General features: G+C 37.9%; 1 protein-coding gene across 3 annotated transcripts in view; it reads left to right on the forward strand.

The window, feature by feature from the left end:
• The window catches only part of ZNF143 (zinc finger protein 143), a 38,047-nt gene that overhangs the window by 6,138 nt on the left and 12,277 nt on the right, over nt 1-19,632 (forward strand). The window contains exons 1-9 of one of the 3 annotated variants that reach the window (XM_058026473.1): nt 1,642-1,817; nt 5,514-5,644; nt 6,475-6,567; nt 7,022-7,105; nt 7,318-7,398; nt 8,349-8,545; nt 12,309-12,383; nt 16,449-16,568; nt 17,547-17,622. In XM_058026473.1, the coding sequence (XP_057882456.1) occupies nt 5,521-5,644; nt 6,475-6,567; nt 7,022-7,105; nt 7,318-7,398; nt 8,349-8,545; nt 12,309-12,383; nt 16,449-16,568; nt 17,547-17,622 (850 nt within the window). In that variant the 5' untranslated portion in view covers nt 1,642-1,817; nt 5,514-5,520. Of the gene's footprint in view, nt 1-1,641; nt 1,818-5,513; nt 5,645-6,474; nt 6,568-7,021; nt 7,106-7,317; nt 7,399-8,348; nt 8,546-12,308; nt 12,384-16,448; nt 16,569-17,546; nt 17,623-19,632 lie in introns of those variants that run through there. The other 2 variants (XM_058026472.1, XM_058026474.1) reach the window with 2 other exon arrangements.

The raw sequence follows: 19,632 nt of genomic DNA on the forward strand, positions 1-19,632 counted from the left end.
ATGATCATGCAGCTACGTAGGGGAGCAGAGGTAAGATTGTAAAAAGAGTCTTAGTTCTCCTGTGTCTATTTCTGAGCTTAAAGATGACAAGTGACTTTATGTAATTAGTGGGGGAAGAAATGCTAAAAGTCTTCTTAGGTTGCCTGAAAAAGCTTTGTGTGGAATAGTTAGTTTTCCAGTCTGTCAGACTTTCTTTTGCACTGAGACTCAGGAGGCTGTAACACAGGAATTATCAATTGAAGTGTATTTAACCAGATTGTAAATTATAGGTACTATTTTTCCATTTTCACACATTTGTTGCTCATACTAGTTTTGTGAAATTACTGCTGTTTGCAATCATATCAGTTGACAAGGACCCTAAGGTAGGCAGTATTTAATTCAGAAAAATCTTCATAATGTTACACTGCGGACATACTTGAGTTGATTTTGGGATCCAGTTTTGTCAAACATAGGAATACACTTTTCTTAAATTCTTTAATAAAAGTTTCACTATTATGAGGCTATGTATTATTTGCCATATTACCCTTCTTGATTGGTTTTTTTTGCTGTTTTTATAAGTTTTATAAAATTACAATGGTTTTGTACATTATTTAGAAGTGTATTAAAATAAAAATGATGTTTCCTTTCAAATGAAATAAATGCATATTATTTCAAACTTCTCAGTGCTGTCTGCATGAGGGGAGTAAACAATCACAAGGTTGGTGAATGTCTAGAGTAGCTTTTTTCCTGTCATTCTTTCCCAGTTTGCGCATTGTAAGTTTCTATTTGTAACAGTAAATTTTCTTCCATGCCTGCTATTACAAACTTTATTCTATTTCCCGTTAATCATCCTCCTTCCATTAAGCATCATCTTTGTCTCTCTAAGGAGTTTCTGCTACTGTCTCTGCAGGATTTTTCCTTTGTCCAGCAGTCCAGTGGTAGTTATTCTTTAAATTGCTAATTTCTGCTTTTTTCCAGCCACAGTGGGCTCTTCTCTCACCTGCTGGAGCTCCCAAGTGTCCCAAACCCCCTTTCTGCTCCAGAGCAGCCATGGCCTCTGCCTTGCCCTCTGCCAGCTCTCCCCTTGTTTTTCAGTTGCCTGAATCCCACCTGCTGTTTTTTTAGTTGCTGATTCCTAGTTTTTAGTGGAGATTCCTGTTTCCAGCTGCTACGTTGAGTTTACATAAAAGCCTTTCTTCTAACATTGCATCTTTTCTCCTAAACAAGTGATAGCTCCCAGAAAATTGTATTTGTTTGAGTGTTGGTGGAGGAAAAATTACAGGAGGTGCTCTGGTAGAGGGGCAACTTCTTGAAAAAAATTATTTGTTTTTAACCATCCTTTCCCCCCCTCACATTCCTTTATTTAATGTGTCCCTATTTTTTTTCTGTTCAGATAATTTGCAGGGGGTGGTGGCTTGTTTTTTTTTTTTGTTTTTTTTTTTTTGTTTTTTTTGTTTTTTTTTTAATAAGAGTTTGCACCTCTGTGTCGTGCTGGATGCTGTTTAAGGCATGGATCAGTGCTAGAGAGGAGGTGGCTGCCTGTGCTTGGACACACTCTTCAGTTCAGAGATTTTCTGCCAAATTTTTTTTTGCCTCAGGCTGATTTTTTGAGAAGTGTTTGAACCATCTAAAAGAATGGTAAGGTTTTCTCTGCATGGATACCATAGACATGTTTTGGTGACTAATCATGTCAGGAATGCAGGATACGTTAGGGTCCTTGTGAAAGTCTGCCCAGATATCGTCATTGATGTGCCTTTGCAAATTGACAGTTGCAGCTTGCCTGGGATCTGTGAAGATCTGCAAGAGTTCACAAAGTCAGCTCACAAGTTTTCACTTCAGTGAGTGCTTGGTGACTGAGCCTGGATTTGTCTTTTCTGTAAGACAGCTCTTGAGATGGAGCAAACTCACGTGTGTCAATCTTGCCAAGCTGCTATGTAGGCTCCACCCCAGGGATCCTGGCTTTTCCTAAAAATGGTTACTTTACCTGCCTTTAACTAATGAGCTGCAGTATTTGAAGTGGGTAAAGGAAATCTCTCCTAGATTTTTATTGACAGAACTCCTGGCAGACAGGAGATTGAAAGAAAAAAGCTAACTGACACAAATGCAGATGAATAAAAGCAATGATGAATTAGGGAAAGAAGCTGGTGAGATTCAGATTGAAAAAATGGTGGAGACAAATTTGATAGAAACTGAAGAGAGTGACTGAAGTGGAGGCAAGGATGAGATTTGAGTTTGGTGAAAACCAACTGGTTTTGAAAAAGCAAATTATAAAATTTTAAGAGAGTAGATTTTGCAGGGTAGATGATACATGAACAGCAAGGTGATGCTGTTGTAGATGAATGCATGATTGAAAAGACTACCAGAGAGCAGATCAAGTTAGAAGGACTTTCAGAAATTTATCTGGCTCAGGCCTGATCAGAGCAAGTCCCATTTGCCCAGGTTGCTCAGGGGGGCTTTGTGTCAAGGGGCTTTGAACCTCTACAAGGATGGAGAGTCCATACCTGGCTTGGCAATTTGTTCCTGTATTTGATTACTCTCACCAGGTGACATTGTGGCATCATTACCTCTGACAGATTGACTATTTTCTCTGCAACACAGGCAACTCTGCATCTGTCCTTCCTTCCTGCATCTGTCCTTCCTTCCTGCATCTGTCCTTCGTGCCCTGTCTGGCTAGTCAGTGTTCTCCAGTGGGGAGGAAGAGGAGAGCCTGGAAGAGCAGCACATCTCAGTCACTTTGGCTGAGGGCTCTCTTCCCTGCACAGCAGTGTCAGAGCAGAGCTGCCGTGTCCCTGCAGAGGGAGTCACAGCTGGGGCAGGTGTTTGGGGGGCCCCAGTGCTCCAATCTCTTGTGGGGGATGTAGTTCCCAGGTGGGTCTGAGCATGAGCTGGTGACACAGAGAGGAATGAAAGGGATAGACAGGGGTGTGAGGGGGTCACAGAGCAGAGCAGCACCAAGAGAAGACTTGGAGACTGCTTGCAGAAGGAGTTGGTGTGGGCATGGAATTATTTTATATTATTCTGACAAGAAGGATGGGATTAGAGGCATGTCCTGGAAATTTGGTATCTAGGACTGAAGGAGAAAATTGGTACAAGGAGAAGGGATGGAGCTGGGGATAAGGAACTTAGTGGAAGGACAGAGGCTTGAGAAAAGGCTATGTTGGAAGTGACCATTGAAAGGAGCTGGAATTGGGAGAAACAGGCTGCATTGCTGCTGAGATCTTTTGTGACGTTATGTGATTGTCCAGATCCTTTGGAACAGGAAAGTTGTAGCCATGGTTCTGTGTGCAGCAGTTCCTTCAGCTGTTTTCAGCGTGTGAGTTGATAACCATGCTACAGTAACAAACACTGTGAAACAATTTAAACAAAAACTATTGCTTCTGCAGCCCTTGAATGTATCTAATGTATCTGGCATTGGATTTATTTTCCTTCCAAAGTAGCTACTCACCCCTTAAGCCATTAGTTCTGCTCAGACTCAGAACTCTGCAGCTGTCTGCATGGACTGCCTCCCTCACTGCTGCACTGGATAAAAGTCCTTTTGCTGCTAGATTGTTGTTGAGAGTGGTTTTTGTTTTGTTTTGGTTTTTTTGTTTGGTTGGGTTTTGGGGGGGGGGGGGTGGTTCTTTCTCTCTCTCTCTTTTTTTTTTTTTTTTTTTTTTTTAACTGCAACAGTTTTCTGATCTTGTTTGCTGCATAGTCCATGTATGCTGGGCTGCTTTGCTTCTGTACTGCTCAGGCTGACTATGTAGCTACATCATGACTGATTTTTGGTTTGTGAGCAAACTGCTTCCTAAGTAAAAGTTTTCTGCCTATTTTGAGATGGGGATGATAAATGAGTAGTAGGAAAAGAAGTTACTTTTCCAAACTCAGTCATGGACAAGGAAAAAGTTGAACTCAGAATCTCCTATATCCTCATATAGTTCTTTGTCATAGATTATAGTATCCAAACAAATTTTCCTATTTCATTTTCTACAGAGACATCTCTATAAATGCAATTTAGTCTGGATGGCTTCTCCTTTTTATGTGTATTACATCTCTTTTAGAGGCCTCATTTTCTGTAAAAGCTTTTTTCCTGAAAAGGATGTTGGGAGGAATTACCCATCTTCTCTTGGATGCTAAAAAAATCACTTCACACCCGTTTTGGATTATATTTTGGTTTCTCTCTTAATTGTATCTTTTTGATGCCAGTTGTTCAAGGTTCAAATTCCTTATTGCAAGCCAGTATTTTAATTTCCTTAATGTTCCAGGGAGAAGTTATGAGGACATGAATCTTGGAAGACTTATTTCTTACAGAATTATATAGTGATCATTAGTAATGTTATAGGTTTTTTTTGTATGATTTTCAGTGTCACATGTGAAAAAGACAGGAGGGCTTAAAACTTTCCCAAAGGTACCCTTGCTTTCCACTTCCTTTGTTCACCTGTATCTGTTCCATTAACTGGAAATAAGAAACTGAGCCTGTAGCTCGAGGAAGAAGTCTGGCTCACTTTATACACTTGGATGTATTTGGAAAATACTGCTTGGGTGTAGTTTTCAACTACTAAATTAGTGTGGCAACCTTTTTAGATACTGTAGGCACACTAGAGTACCTGCATGGTCTAATCTTGTGCTTCTTATTCCTTAGTTTTGAGAAAAGTACAATTTTCTCAGTGGTCTTTGAGACTGTTGATGAATTGCTCATTCAAGAGCAGATATCTGGACTGTAGAGGTAACAATAGCTAAATATATTTGTAAAGGTAATAATAAATAAATTAAACACCCTAGATTATTCTTCTCAGCCTTGAATTATAAACCAGCAGGTCATAAACCACACTAGATTAAAAGCTCTGGTGTGATCTCACATAGTAAAACATGCCTGGGTAAAAATGTGAGTATGCAAAGGGATGGCTCTGTCTGGTTCTGTGAGGTACAGCAGTCACTCCCTGATCACTGGCCTTTTGTCTAATTAACAAATTTTATCATGGGATGCTTCATTATGTTAAAGGATAGATTGTTTTGTTTTTCTTTAAACAGAAACCTTTTTGGAAGAATCTAGGGAAATAGTTGAATTGTTCAGTTAGACTTTTGCACTGTGTCATTGTTTTTAAACCTCTTACTGGCACTGGAGAGATCTTTGATTTATACAGATAAAGCCCTGCTGTTGTCATGGATGACTATGGGTGATTTGTCAGCTTTATTTCAATTCTGGGGACAAACAGGTATCATTAGCTGTACTGTCACTACCACCATTAGTCTTTGTACATTGGTTAAATCATTTATATTTAACTGAAATTTAAATGTGGTTGATGCACCTCATATTAATAACTGCTACCTGAAGTCCTTAACATCTAAGTTAATTGCTAAATAAAGTAAAATACTTATCTATTTCAGATAACTCTTATTCTTTCAAAGTATTTTCCAGATAAATCAATAATTTTTGCAGCTATTTAATGCAAAACATAACATAAAATATTTGTAGCAGCTGTATGAAAATCACAATTAACTGAGATTATGGCCCTGTACTTCAGTGTTCTGATTTTTGAATCCTTTCTTTCTAGGTAGACAATGTTATTAGCTCAGATCAATCGAGACTCTCAGGGAATGACGGAGTTTTCTGGAGGAGGAATGGAGGCCCAGCACGTGACTCTGTGTCTGACAGAAGCTGTAGCTGTGCAAGGTGACCCTTCAGGTTAAAATACCTCTACATTATTATGTCTTTTCTCTTTGAAACTCAGATAAAGCACTGACGTGCATGTTGTTTATTCTGAATTAAAAATCCATCACAAAACAGTTAACTGAGATTGATCAAAATCACTAATTTAATTCTAGATGGAAATTGATCAAAATCACTAATTTAATTCTAGATGGAAATTATCTTTTAATTAAGATAATAGAAATGTAAATGTGCCAAAAATATATGAAATATACAATCTGACTTTATTCTCTGTATAGTCCTACTGTTTTATACTTTGTAAATTCAGTTGATATGTAAGTATGTATTAAGCAAATTGAGTTTTAAGATAGATTAATGACTTGAAATTGGCTTAAACTTGATGTTTCCTGACAGCTTTGTTATGATTTTATATGATTACAAACTCTCTCCCAAATCTGCATTTTAATCTAAATAGTTTTGTGTGTATTAATGACAAGTAGTTTGTACAAAACAAAATTATCAATACAGTATGTGTGTCATTATTTCACTGTTGGCTCTGATGATTTAATTCATAGTTCTCCTAAAACCTCAGCTTTGTAGTTATTTATTCAGTGACATTGTATTTTTTTTAGTTAAGGAAAATAACATTTAGCTGTCATGTTTACAGAGCAAAATCTAGAATCTATGACCCTAGTACATGTCTCAGGCTTAGAAACCAGAAAGCAAGTAAGAATTACAAATAAGAATTCTTCTTATTTGTCAAATCAATGTGCCTTGAGAAGATGTCATAATTTATGGAGGTCTCTAGCTGAGATTTCTAGGGTTCCATGCTGATTGTAGTGAAGGTGAACTTTTTTCCCTGCTAGATGGTGACAACTTGGAAAACATGGAAGGTGTAAGTTTGCAAGCAGTCACCCTGGCTGATGGCTCCACTGCTTACATCCAGCACAATTCTAAAGGTAGGTGGAGCACTGACAGCTGATGGCCACTGAAGTGGTATTCCCCTTTCTAACCCTCTCTTTGCATTGTAAAGTCAGGCAAAATCTGTACAATGTTTCTGAAGCTCCAATTCCAGTGGGGAATTATGGTAATGCTATAAAATAAATGTTTCTGTTTTGCCGCTAATAAGATGTAAAAATGAAATTCAGAACGAGTCAAACAAAAGTGAAGAGATCTTTATTGTTCAAACCCAGATATCAACATTCTGCCTAACAAATAGGACAGCAGACATTTTCTGCTTTTTTAATCCCAGAATGTTAAAAGCTCTGTACAGTCATGCTGTGCTTTCTATTTACCAAACATTATTTCTTGTTGATATTTTATTTATATGTTAATCTAGAAAGTATCTACTGTGTATTAAAACTGTGATGTGTTACACAATTAGAATTCTTAACAATATTCTGTGTATTTCAGATGGCAAATTAATGGATGGCCAAGTGATTCAATTAGAAGATGGTTCTGCTGCTTATGTTCAACATGTACCTATGCCTAAAAGCAGTGAGTGCAATAATACAAGAAATATGTTCTAAAATAATGTATTACTGATAAATATTGCTGTTAAGTAATTAACATTCATGATAATAGCTTGATTTCTTATTTTAATGGAACTGATCATGAAGAGATCTTGGGTATTTTGTAATCCTGGGTATTTAGTGTTTAATCTTTCCATCTAAGGAGTCTCTGAAGTCTCTAATTGTTCTCCTGAGCAGGGGAGAGCCTGCGCCTGGAGGATGGACAGGCGGTGCAGCTGGAGGATGGAACCACAGCATTTATCCATCACACCTCAAAAGGTAACTGCTCTGCCAAGTGCCATTTGCCACCTCAGTGTCCAACACAACTTCAGCAGTGTTTAACTCAGTGTTTTACTCTCTAAAAACTATCATCTTAATGGGATTCCCAGTGTCAATTACTTGTTGCTTTAACTTTGACAGCCGAAAATTGTTGAAATGACTGTTTCAGTTCTTGACCTGGGCCTCCTATAACAGTTATAAATGAAATCAAACCCAGTGTATTTCACTGTTTATTTATCCCAGGATCACATTAAAGTGAGTTTATACCTTTAGGTAGTAGGGCAGAAAATGTGACAGCTGACACATTTAAGAATGTGTCAAGAATGCAAATGTAGTTATTCCAGATAACATATGTTTCTGCAGAAGATGATTACACTAGTCTTGGGAATGGTACTGCTTCTCTAGAAAAAGTGATCAAGTACATATTTTAAGACTGTTTAAGCCAGTGTGACGATTACATTTTACAACCAACAACAGTAAGAGGAAAGAATGTAATATGGAATTTTTTTGTTAAAAGTTGTTTTGTATTTTGTAGTTCTTTTGCATATTTGCTCTTCTTAAAACATGAGATCTATGAATTCTAAAATCTGAAGTAATGATATCAATAGATCTGGTATATTATTTTCATTTTATTATAAGTGGATTTGAAATGGAAAGTATATTTGTGTTCCTGATTTCCTTTATAAATAAAACTAGATCAATATAATTTTTTTTAACTTTTTGAAGTGTAGAAATAAAACTATAGGAGGTGTTGTCTTGAAAACAAATTCCTGTGTTACTCACAGTATTATTTTAAGTGTTTATATATCTCATATACTAGTGGTTCTATTTCCCATATATTTCATATGTGTCTATGACTTCAGGAGACACCTCCTGGTGAGCAGTAGTTTCCCATGTAACACACTGCTGCTCCTGTCAGAACCCTAACACTGTGCAATATCATTCCTCAGACAGTTATGACCAGAGTGCCCTGCAGGCTGTGCAGCTGGAGGATGGAACCACTGCCTACATCCACCACACAGTGCAGATGCCCCAGTCTGACACCATTCTGGCCATCCAGGCTGATGGCACAGTGGCAGGACTGCACACAGGAGATGCTGCCATCGACCCTGACACCATCAGTGCTTTGGAGCAGTATGCAGCCAAGGTACTCTGCAAGGCATTTTCTCTAGCCATCATGTCTTAAAAAATACACAGCACAACATACCTGGCAGCATAGCACAAGCCAACTATTGTTTAAGAAATGAAATTGTAACTGGGAGAGTTTCAGACTCCTAGAAAACACCAAATTGTCATGACAGTGCTTCACTGTCCTGAGCAGCTCTGGTGCATAGTGTTCCATAAAAAGGAGAAAAGATTGAACACTGAACTGGAGTAGGATTTAGAAAGCCATTTAGACATTTAAATGATAATCTTCTCTATTCTATAAGCATTGTAAAGGAGTCTTTTGGAAGGACACTGTTTGCAAAGAAGGACAAAGTTGAATTATTCTTGTTCAGGCACTGTTGCTGGATTAATTTTTTTCCCTGAATGGGAAGAAAATGGCCTGGTGTACTGAGCAAGGACAACACATGGTATGAAGTGTAGAAAAGACAATCAGTTCAGAAAAAAACTTCTTTGATCTATATTTTCAATAGTAAAAATGCAGTAGGATGCACAAAATTCATGTTGTTCACTTTCCTGGGCTCTGTAAAGCATGATGTAAGTATGGTAATGGGTGATGCAACTTCCATGACTGTAGTTAAGCTGTGTCCCAGTTGTTGGATAATTGCCATCAGTGCTTGTACTGCTCTGGAAAAAGAGCAGAATATATTTTAAAGTCTGTCCTCTTAATGTCACAGAGAGTTGTCAAAATCTGGGAGGCCAGTTAGGGTAATTAAATAGCTTATTCACTGTTCTTTTCATTATGCTTCTCTCTGTTAGAATTGAGAGATCCTATGGCAGGCAGTCAAATTGTGTTGTGATGCTGTGCTTTAACATTTCATGAAATAAAAGGTAATTCAATGTTAATTGAGTTTGCCCTTCTTAACAAGCAGCTATATTAATCATAATTTCTGATATATATATATATATATATATGTTTTGAGAAGGTGAAAAAGAAACAGAAGAAATGCAAATAAATTTGCATTTTCATCCTATTTAACTCAATATGGGGTTTCTAATTCTGTAATATGAATTTGTTTCCTGTAGTGCACTTGTGTGTTTGCTTAGGAAAAAATGTTTTCTTTAAGCTTTCATCTCAACTTATTCTGACTGGTACTGCTGGAACCTTTAGGAGACAGTCAGTAGAAGTGAGTTTCCAAGCACTACACCTGGTTTATGGGGTTTTTTGTTACAAAACCAAATATTAGCTCAATGGTCAGAACCCTGTATCTTTCTTAAAAGAGGAAATGTGGTTTTGTGATTCCTCTCCATGTCCGTGCACTCTTCATAGTAAGGCAAGGTACTCTTTTCATAGCTGGTGTTTCAGACACCTTGAGAAAGATACAGGAAGAAATTAAATACACAAGGTAAGTATATGGTAGGATTTTATAAAATTTTAGGTAGCCCAAAGAAGAGTAATGCCTTGTCATTGGCTACACCAGTTTCAGAACTGGGAAACATCAGGTGAAGCTCTCATGTGATGGGTTCAATGAGAATGAAGATGCTTTTTCAAACAGCTCCAAGTTAAGCCCTGCTTGTAGGATATTGTGAACACTAATATGTCCTTGGATTCAAGGAGCAATTTGATAAATTCATGGAAGAAAAATGTGTCCATGGCTATTAGGTAAAAACCCGTTCAGGAAGTTCATAAACCACAAATTGCTTGGAGGTTGGCAGAATATTATGGGGAATGCATCACTACATGCTTGGCCTGTTTGTTTAGTGTTCTCCAGCATCTGCTGTTGGCTGCTGGTGGAACTGAAATGGTGCAGTGGTATGGCCTTTACTTTGACTCAATGTAGGTGCCCTTGTGTTTTTATTTGAAGGCAGACTAAATCTTTCTTTAGCATAAAGGAGATTATTTTAGGAGGAGCTCAAAGATCTGCCCTGGAATCCTTCCAGAATTCTTACAATACTGCTAAAGAGAAGTTCAAAGTTGGGTGTCTTTTTTTGTTGGTTCTTTTAAGGCTTTCTTTTTGAAATTTAAAGGGCAAAGAAAAGAAAGGTGAATTTGGAGAGTGGTGGTTCTTCTTTGTTTCCCTGTCCTATGCAACAGGCAGAAACAGAAAGATCAGTGGGGTGCCCAAGGTGCCAGTGTAGAATATAAGAGAGTTCATACAAAGAGGCCCAAGCAGACTCCCCAGAAGCTCACTGGAAGTGGTGGAACATGGACGTTTTTCCTTGTCCTCCCTTCTCCTTGAGCCAGGAAAGTGCCACTTTCCACAACATGCAAAGCACATGCAGACTTAACTTGAGCCCTCTAATTTTGGGCTGAGTCAATGGCACCATCCTCCCAGAGGAGAAAAGGTCATTGCTCTCAGTGATGGAATGGTGAAGAGGTTACAGCACATCCTTGCCTTCCATAATCTGCTCTCCTGTGCCATCCCAGCTGCTGGCAGAGTGCAGGAACTGGGATTTGTGCCTGCCTCAACACGTGCACACACGTTCTCTTGGCATCATTTGTTTCCAATAGTTGATCAAGTTATAATTTCATGTCAGCAGTTCTTCTCTCTACCAACAACAGGAAGTTCAGGATGAAGTAATTCAGGTCTCCCTTCTGTGCAGGTTCTCTCCTCTTCCTTTAAAAATTCTGAGGGAGATGGTCCCACAATAGCTATTGTTTCCCTCTGAAAAAAACACCCCAAAATCACCTGCTTTCTGACACGTTTTTCAATCTTTTTGTAATGCAAATTTACCTCTGTTTGGGCAGTTTCCTTATTACTGTTGTAGCTCAAAGTCCCCAAAAGTAAATGGCTTAATTTAGAGAGGGAGTGTGAAAACCTCTCCTGGGATGAGTTCTGCCAGTCTCCAGGCAAACTGCTGGGGCTGCTGCTGTGGGCAAGGTGCTGCACACAACCCCAGTGATCTCAGGGCCTGCTGTGCTCTTGGGAGGGAGGGGTCCTGCCAAACTGCTCTAGAGAAGAATAAAATCACTCAGACTAGGCTTAGGTGCATCAGTCTTAGCCTTGAATATAATGGAGGCAGAGATTATTGTGGATGCCTGTGGTTAGTGCAGAGACAACTTAGGGATGGGAAACTATGCAAAATATACTTTCATTTTTTATATAGTGACCAGTAACATGCTGTTCTTTGAGCTGCTGCTTGTGAGAGAGTTTGGGGTATTTTTTTAAACTGGTTAATTACATTTTTATTTAAATAAAAATTTCACATTAATATCCAACAGTCTTTCAAATATTTTTGTGAGCTCCTTGGAAACAGCAATACCTTTCTCCTCCTGGAGACTGTCTTTAAAAACAAACCTATGTAGCAATACCCAAGTCTTTCCTTAGTTGTAATTTGACTTGTTCAAACTGAGATGTAACACATTGTCTTACGTATTTTGATTCAAAAAGAATTGTGCTGTTTAAACAAGTACATTCTGCTTAACTAGGAGTGAGAGAAATATCTTTATTATAAAATAAATAAATGTTTGATTTGGGTTTTTTTTGTCAGAACTCAGTATTGTTAAATTTATTGATTTATTGTAATACTTTTGTCAGTCTATTAATTTAACATCCTTAGTTCTTGCAGTCTTTCCTAGCCTGTTATAAAACAACTTTGCTGTGCTCACTTGGTCTGTTGTGTAATGCAGGTGCTGCAAGTGGTGATTTTTGTGTAAGTTGATGTACTATGGGATAACCATGTTCCAAGAGGGAGCTAGAGAGCTATGAAATAATAAACCCAGGAGCTGTCTCAGGAACTCTGTTTCTCAGATGAATAAAAGTAACTGGTGTAAATGTTTTTCCCATTTCAATTTTGTTTTTCAGGTGTCTATTGATGGAAATGACAGTGTTAGTAGCACAGGAATTATAGGTGAAAATGAACAAGATAAAAAAATGCAGGTATGTTCTTAATACAAAATAATTAAATATATTTATTTATTTTGTCTTTTCTGCCCAGCAAGGTGCATGACAGGGAGTCCTGTAGCCATGAACTATGGTTTGCTTCTACCCTTCAGAAGTTGTAGATTTCAAATAATACAGATGGATTATAATATCTCACTCTGTACAAGATCCTGTCACAAGAGTTATAAAAGGTCTTTTAATACTTACTGTTGTCTAGGGGGTTTTCCTGTTAAAAGGTAATTAAAAATTAGGTTGGCTTTCTAAGATTTTTCAAGTTGACCTGAGTATTTCTTCAATAACAGTGTAAGTATTTCAGAAGTTCTTTCCAGAGAAGGAGCTGACTTTTGATAGTATTTAAAGCAGAAAAATGCTGTCTCAGTTATTAAATTTCTGCTAGGAGAGACCATTTCAGGCATAGGTCTGGAACTGTTCTCTCTCTTTAATGACTTATTTTGATTCCACTTGCCCTGTTAAGGTCCCTGACCTTTACAGCAGGTTTTATAAAGAATCAGTAGTTAAGAGTGTTGCTCCTAGAGAATGCTTAAAGAAGAGAAAAAGACTTCAACTTCTTCTGGATCCATATTGTTTGTACACAGAATTTACAAACCTTTAAATGTTAAAAGATTAATGTAAAAGCTTAAAGGGTAATGGAAAATACAGGTGCAACTTACTAAGTCTGAAGCTTTTTTCCCCTAAGATCCATAAAATTATGTAAGGAGAATGGTATTTGGCATTATAATGTATTTTATTAAAGAAAAAGACAAAAATATATCCTGGGCTTCAAATATACAACTAAAATAACACTAAAAACTCTATATCCTCACATGTTCAGATGACAAAACCAAAAAATGAAAAGTCACTGCATTGAGAATGGGGCTTCTCTGGGCAAACTTTTTCTCCTTTTTGCTTAATTTAAGAAATAATGAAGTAGACAAGGAGGAAAAATGTCTTCTTCCAAGTTCAAAATACATAATCTGTGAAAGGAATAATTATAGGTTGACCTCTCACAGCTCAAATTTTCTGGTTTTTTTTACAAGTGAGATCCCACACTATTTAAAGCTGCAGACACTTCACTTTTGCCTGTGTGGCATGACTGTGGAAGGAGAGAATAACTAATACTTGCATTATTTACTGTATTGGACCATGTTCCAGAAAAAGAAATGAAGAAATTTAGAGGGTTTGCACTTGTAGGTTGGAATAGAGGTACAACTCCAATGAAAGGCAAAATTCAAGGAGGAGTAAGATAAAAGTTTTGTTGGTTTTACCTGAAGTAAGAGCCAATTAAGCAGAATTACTTGTAATCAGTATCCGCCTAAATATTGATTTTGGCTTCAGCCCCAAAGCAAACTGAATGTGGTTTTATCTTATACATATATGGCAACATATGTGCAATATGGAAATGTGCCAATCTGTGGAGCACTGCATGTTCCAAACAAAACAAGATCTGATATTTCCAAAAGGTAATGAGGCTTAGGCTCAAATTCTGACCCTTATAAGGTGACTACAGTTGGCCTTCAGTTGAAGGGGCCCACAGCTATCAGTTCTGTATTAAAATAGAAATCATTCTTATATCTTGATTTAAGTAGATACCTACTTGGAGCTCATTCTGTATTCATATGTATTAATCTATAATTTATAAAGTAGTCTCACACTTAGATGCAGAATTAAATAGGTGTATATTTATAAACTTTTTAATTCCACAGGGAACAGCATAGAACAGATGTCACACTGCTAAGCAGTCACTCAGACTTGCATGTGGTTAGTTAGGTGTTTCAGCAAAGAAAAAAAAGCATAAAACCTCTTTGTGATTTCTACATGGGAAAACAAAAGACTCTGTGTGCCCAAATGGATATCTCACTATTTCCTTTCAAACCTGTCATACCCATCTGCTCATAATACACACTTTGGTTATATGATTCTGCTTTTATGTATGTAGTAGAAAAATCTGATCCAAGATCTTTGTTTTTCTCCTGTGTTACCTTTCTGAGATCAGGATGCATTTGTGATCTCCTAAAAATACAGGGTTTTAAATTCTCTTTATTTATTCATTCTATTTAAAAGTATTTGAAGCACACAGTTCCTCTCAGTAAGTTCCACATTATTAGAAAGATGCTTCCTTCCCAGTTTTTGTATCCATCTTAATATTGGTAGGATTATGGCTGGTTATTTCCTTGCAGATATCAGCACATTACAGAATTGTTTTCATTTTCTTTTCAACTTTGGCATACTTGAGCTTTACGGCAGAACTTAGCACGTATACACATATTTTATATGAATTTTTTTATATGCTGGAGCAACAAAGAAATAGTAGTAGAGATATAGATAGGAAAAAAATAATTAGTGCTTCAGTTTTCAACCAAATGTGTTCTTTATGATCCTTAATGTATTGAAGTGATTTCTGTGATTCATGCTGTCATAGGTTAAACAATAGTAGCAGTAATGGTTTCTTGATCCAGATTATTTTTCTCTGTGGTTCCAGAGGAGACTTTCTGAAGTGATGGAGTTAAACATTTCAGCTGATTAAAAGTTTTTTTATTAAACTTTGCCCCTTTAGTCTTACAAATATTCTGAAGGTAACGGGTTATTCCATTGTCTCTGAAGGATCTGTAGGAAAGGTGTTAGCAGTGAAATGTGTGATTTTTCTGGAAGAGGAAATAAAGGTGTGTGCTGCTGCTGCAGTCTCCCTGGTGCAGGGAGCTGTGCTGGGGGCTCAGGTGGCTGAAGTGCTGTGATGATGGATCCAGGCTCTTTAAAAGGGCCAGCTGGGAAGGAGAGCAGCAGGAGCTGCCCTTCCACTGGGAACAGCAGGAGTGCACAGGGTTGTGGGATGGGAGGTGGCTCAGCCCAGAGCGGGTGCTGAGCTGGTGACTGTGCACAAGGTCATGGTCAGGAGGAAGATGAAGCCTTCTCCAGACAAGTGGAGCAAGCCTGGAGTGCGCAGGCCCAAAGCCTCATGGGGAATTTTAACCTCCTCGGTATCTGCAGAAGGAATCACAGCAGGGCACAGGAGGAGGGAATGGAGCTCAGGGATGGCAAGGGGCAGTCTGAGCAGGCTACTGAGCAAAGGGAGCCACTTTGCAGAGCCTCAGTTGCCAAAAGAATTAGTTGGGAATGTGAACATAGGGAGCAGACTTCAGGAGTCTCCAACCTCAGAGATACTCAGAAACTTTTTGGATATGGTGTGAGCAACCTGCTGCAGCTGACTCTGTTTTCTGCTGAGAGTATTGTCTCCTCATCCACCCTGTGAAATCTTTTGACAGTTTGGAATAGCATTGGATTTGTAACAGAAGGGAGGTGATTTGAAAGGACAGACTGTATAAAACAGTCTCGACTGCTTTGCACCAAGTTGTGTGCAAGTGCTGATGTTTGGGCTGCTGCCTTTGTGTTCTGTATGAATGTCAGGTTTTTTTCATGTTTCTTGCATGTCAGTGTAGAAAGGAGCCTGTGCAACGGGTTTCAGGTGCCTCCTGAAGCTGTGCTGTTTATTTTCTTCTTGTCATGCCACAAGGGAGAGTAGAACCTGGCTCACAACGCTCCAATTAGTTTGATCAAAGTGCATGCATGGCAGACCAAGTTCAAAATGCTTTACTTCATTTTCAAAAAATGCTCATTCTAAGGATATTTAATTATTGTTTGGCCTTTCCATGAACTTATATTTGAAGGTGGTCTGATTTATAACTAATTTCCCTTAGGAACAGATCTAGCACCTATGACTTGTCTACTAATTTGGTCATTTTACCACTGTGCTTATATTTAAAATAGTTTGTCTTTGTTATTGGACTAATTAATGAAAGCTTTTAAATTTGCTAGGTACAAGTAAATGGTTGACAGTTTCCATCATGGTTTTCAGTTATTTATTTTTAGTTTATTTATTGAGGGCTCAGAAATACATGGCATAGCAGAGCAAAGAGAAACAAAAGAAACCTGTCAAAATCAGCTCTGGCTTGATAGCAAAATGAAGTGTGTGACTTTTCTGATCCCTTTTGGTTGGTTTTTTTTGGTTTTTTTTTTTTTTTAGTATGTGGTTGGAGTTTTTAAAACTTTTTTTCTCTTTCCCTTAAGATTGTCTTGCAAGGACATGGAACAAGAGTGACTGCAAAATCTCAGCAGACTGGAGAGAAAGCCTTTCGCTGTGATTATGACGGCTGTGGAAAGCTGTACACAACAGCTCACCATCTTAAGGTGAGGAGATGTAAAATGTGCATTGCTACTTTGTAAATATGATATTTTTGGACAGATTATGTGGTTAAAAGTAATAGAAATTGAGAGGGAGCCAGTTGCAATGAGGCTGTTTTGTCAGATGTTTATTGGATTGATTTTACAGTAATTGGTGGTGCTCAGCTGAGTTTACTTTGTGTTCTGGGATCATGTTCAGCTGCTCATTGCCAGCATGGTGAGGTTGTTCCTACCAGCAGTGTCACAGAAATTCTGGAATCCAGCATTTGTTTTATCAACTTTACATGTATGCATGATCATGAAAAAATTCCATGTTTTGAAATATTTCACCATCATAGTACAAAGTGACACTCTTCAAAATTAATATTCAGAGTGAAAAGATGGTACATCTTTTCACAGATGGTGACTTGTTAATTCTCTTCCTTATTTTAAATTAAGTAAAGGAATTACTGAAATGGTGAATGGTCTAGGGCTGCTGACATTCCAGCTGAGGCTGGCACACTCCCTTGCTGATGAGGTAACCTGCTCACAGTGCTGCTTTGTCTCTGACCACAGGAGCCAGTGAGTGGCTGGCTTTAGGAGTCATTGCTAAAATGATGTCCTTGCTCTAGAGGCTTCATGCACTATTAGAGCATCATTGGAAGCATTCATTGGAGTCAAAAATCAGATAGAGAGTGGGGTCTGAGGCATATTTACCTCCTGTCTTTAGTGTAGTGCATGATGGCAACTGTGCATGTATTTACAGAAGTGTTTTGTGCCAAACTGACTGGCAGGATCAGGTTAGACCTTGCAAAGAGACATCTTTAGTTTTAGGGAAAATGTTGTTAGCATATTTCATTATTTTTTCATCGCTGACATAAACAGACACTTCAATGTGAATCTTAGTAAGATAAATAAAATATGTGGGCTTTGAGAATGAACTGTTTCTGTGCTGAAGTAACCAGATACAGCATTTCATTAAATCACTGTATTGGATGTCAACAGGTGCATGAAAGGTCTCACACAGGAGACAGACCATACCAGTGTGAGCATCCTGGATGTGGCAAAGCCTTTGCAACAGGTAATCTTGTGCAGACTAACTCCTCCTGCTTGTTAGTGTTTGTGTGTGAATAAACTAAATTTTTAATATTGCCTTTTTTAACTGCTGAGTTGGTTGGGACAACTGGAAAAAAAAGTTACATTTTCATCTAGTGTAGCAGTAGAAAGGACAGAGAGGTTTAACTCTTACTGAAGGGGGAAGGAGGTGAAGCACTCAACACTTTCCTCACTCTTCTCCTGTCATCTACAGTCAAATAATGTTAAAAATAGGCTTTTCTTACCATTAAACTAATAGCAAAAGTTAAATGAGGTGATAATAGAAAGCTGAACCTTAGGCTAGGGGCAGATTCCTGATCTCTGGTCTAAATTTGAAAGGAACTTTGAGAGAAGATGCTAGTTTAAGTGTTCTTTATTGAATTTCTATCATGAAGGGAACTCCCCATTTGTACAGATAACTCTGCTCATAAATGATGCTCTCCCTGAGATGGAATTTGATTGTGCAAAATGCAATTATGAGGAATGAAACATGGAAGGAAGTGGAAGAACAAAACTTGTTTCAAATTTTGTTCTTTTATTTGGAATGTAAATTAGTATCATGCTTAGAAAAGTCAGACTCTGGTTTTTTAATAAGATATTTTGAGATAACTTAATCTGATCTAATACATTTGGTACAATTGCTTTGAATAGAAACAAGCAAAATAAATACTGATGCAAAGAATCAAAAGGAAAACGAGCACACTTTTAAAGGGCTGCACCTAAGTTTAATTGCATAGTGTTTGTAAAGGGATTTCAAAACTATGTCATGAAATACTCTCTTCCTTTGCAACACACTGGTGTATGGCTATAAACAGCTGCTTGTTTATAAACACTGTATTTTTGATCAGAGCCATTGTACTGCTGTAGTTCAGCAATCCTTGCCTTGGCCAAATTCACTTTAAGTACTGAGTAGTCTTTGGTTTAAATGTAAAGAACTCTCCTGGGTTGAGTCATGAAATTGAGTTTATTTTAGATATAAATGTGAATTAATGCTCAGCTTGGTTAAAATGCTTAATGCTTTAAAAAACATCAAGAACAGGAATTTCAGCTGTTTTGGGGAGAACTCACTGAAATTAAAGCAGATGTCATTTTCTTACAGACTTTATTTTGTACAAATTCATACGTCACTTGTGGATACAAGTGACATTCAGGTTCATTTTCTAAAATGGCTGTTTCAGGCTTCTTTAGTCACTATCTTTTCAGTGAAGTGCTGAGAGGCAAATTTTGGTTAAATGCCCATTGCAAAATAATTTATAGAGGGCTTGATACAAAGTTCACTTCAGACTGGTAGAGCTTTTGATGATGATGAGTTCCTAAAAGTAATCTTAACGAGAATGAGTGTCTGTGACTGCTCTTGGTTAGCACCTGTATATGTGATTTTGCTGCTGACTTTTGTAGTTATTGCTTTTCCTGTGAGCAAATAATTAAATATCATTTTGATGACAGTAGTGGGAAGAGGTAAAAACTCAATGGAATGCACAGCACATGGCTTCTTCAGAAGGCAGAATAAATATTTGTCCACATAATTGCAGTTTATCCTTCTGAAGGGAAAGAGAAGAATCATGGAAATAAATAAAACAATAAAAAATAAAGAATCTAAGAATTTCTAAACTGTTACCTAGAGATCTGCTGCTCTGTCGGGTAGAAGGAAGAGCTTGCAAAGAATGAAAGAGTAAATTTTACTCATCAACATTGCTGAGTGGAATAGCAAGCCCAGCTTTTGCTGTTGATATTTGATGAGTGCTGTGATTGTGTGTTGGTTTCTGAGTATCCTGGTTGTGTGCTGGTGCCCTGCTGACACCTTTGTGTCACCCTTTGATGAGTGCTGTGATTTTGTGTTGTTTGCTGAGTGTCCTGGCTGTGTGCTGGTGCCCTGCTGACACCTTTGTGTCACCCTTTGCTGGGTGGTGGTGTGTCTTTGTGTCACCCTTTGAGTGCAGTGGTTCTGTGTTGTTTGCTGAGTGTCCTGGCTGTGTGCTGGTGCCCTGCTGACACC

Source organism: Melospiza georgiana, chromosome 6 (assembly GCF_028018845.1).
Source record: "Melospiza georgiana isolate bMelGeo1 chromosome 6, bMelGeo1.pri, whole genome shotgun sequence".
In the NCBI taxonomy this organism is placed as follows: Eukaryota; Metazoa; Chordata; class Aves; order Passeriformes; family Passerellidae; genus Melospiza; species Melospiza georgiana.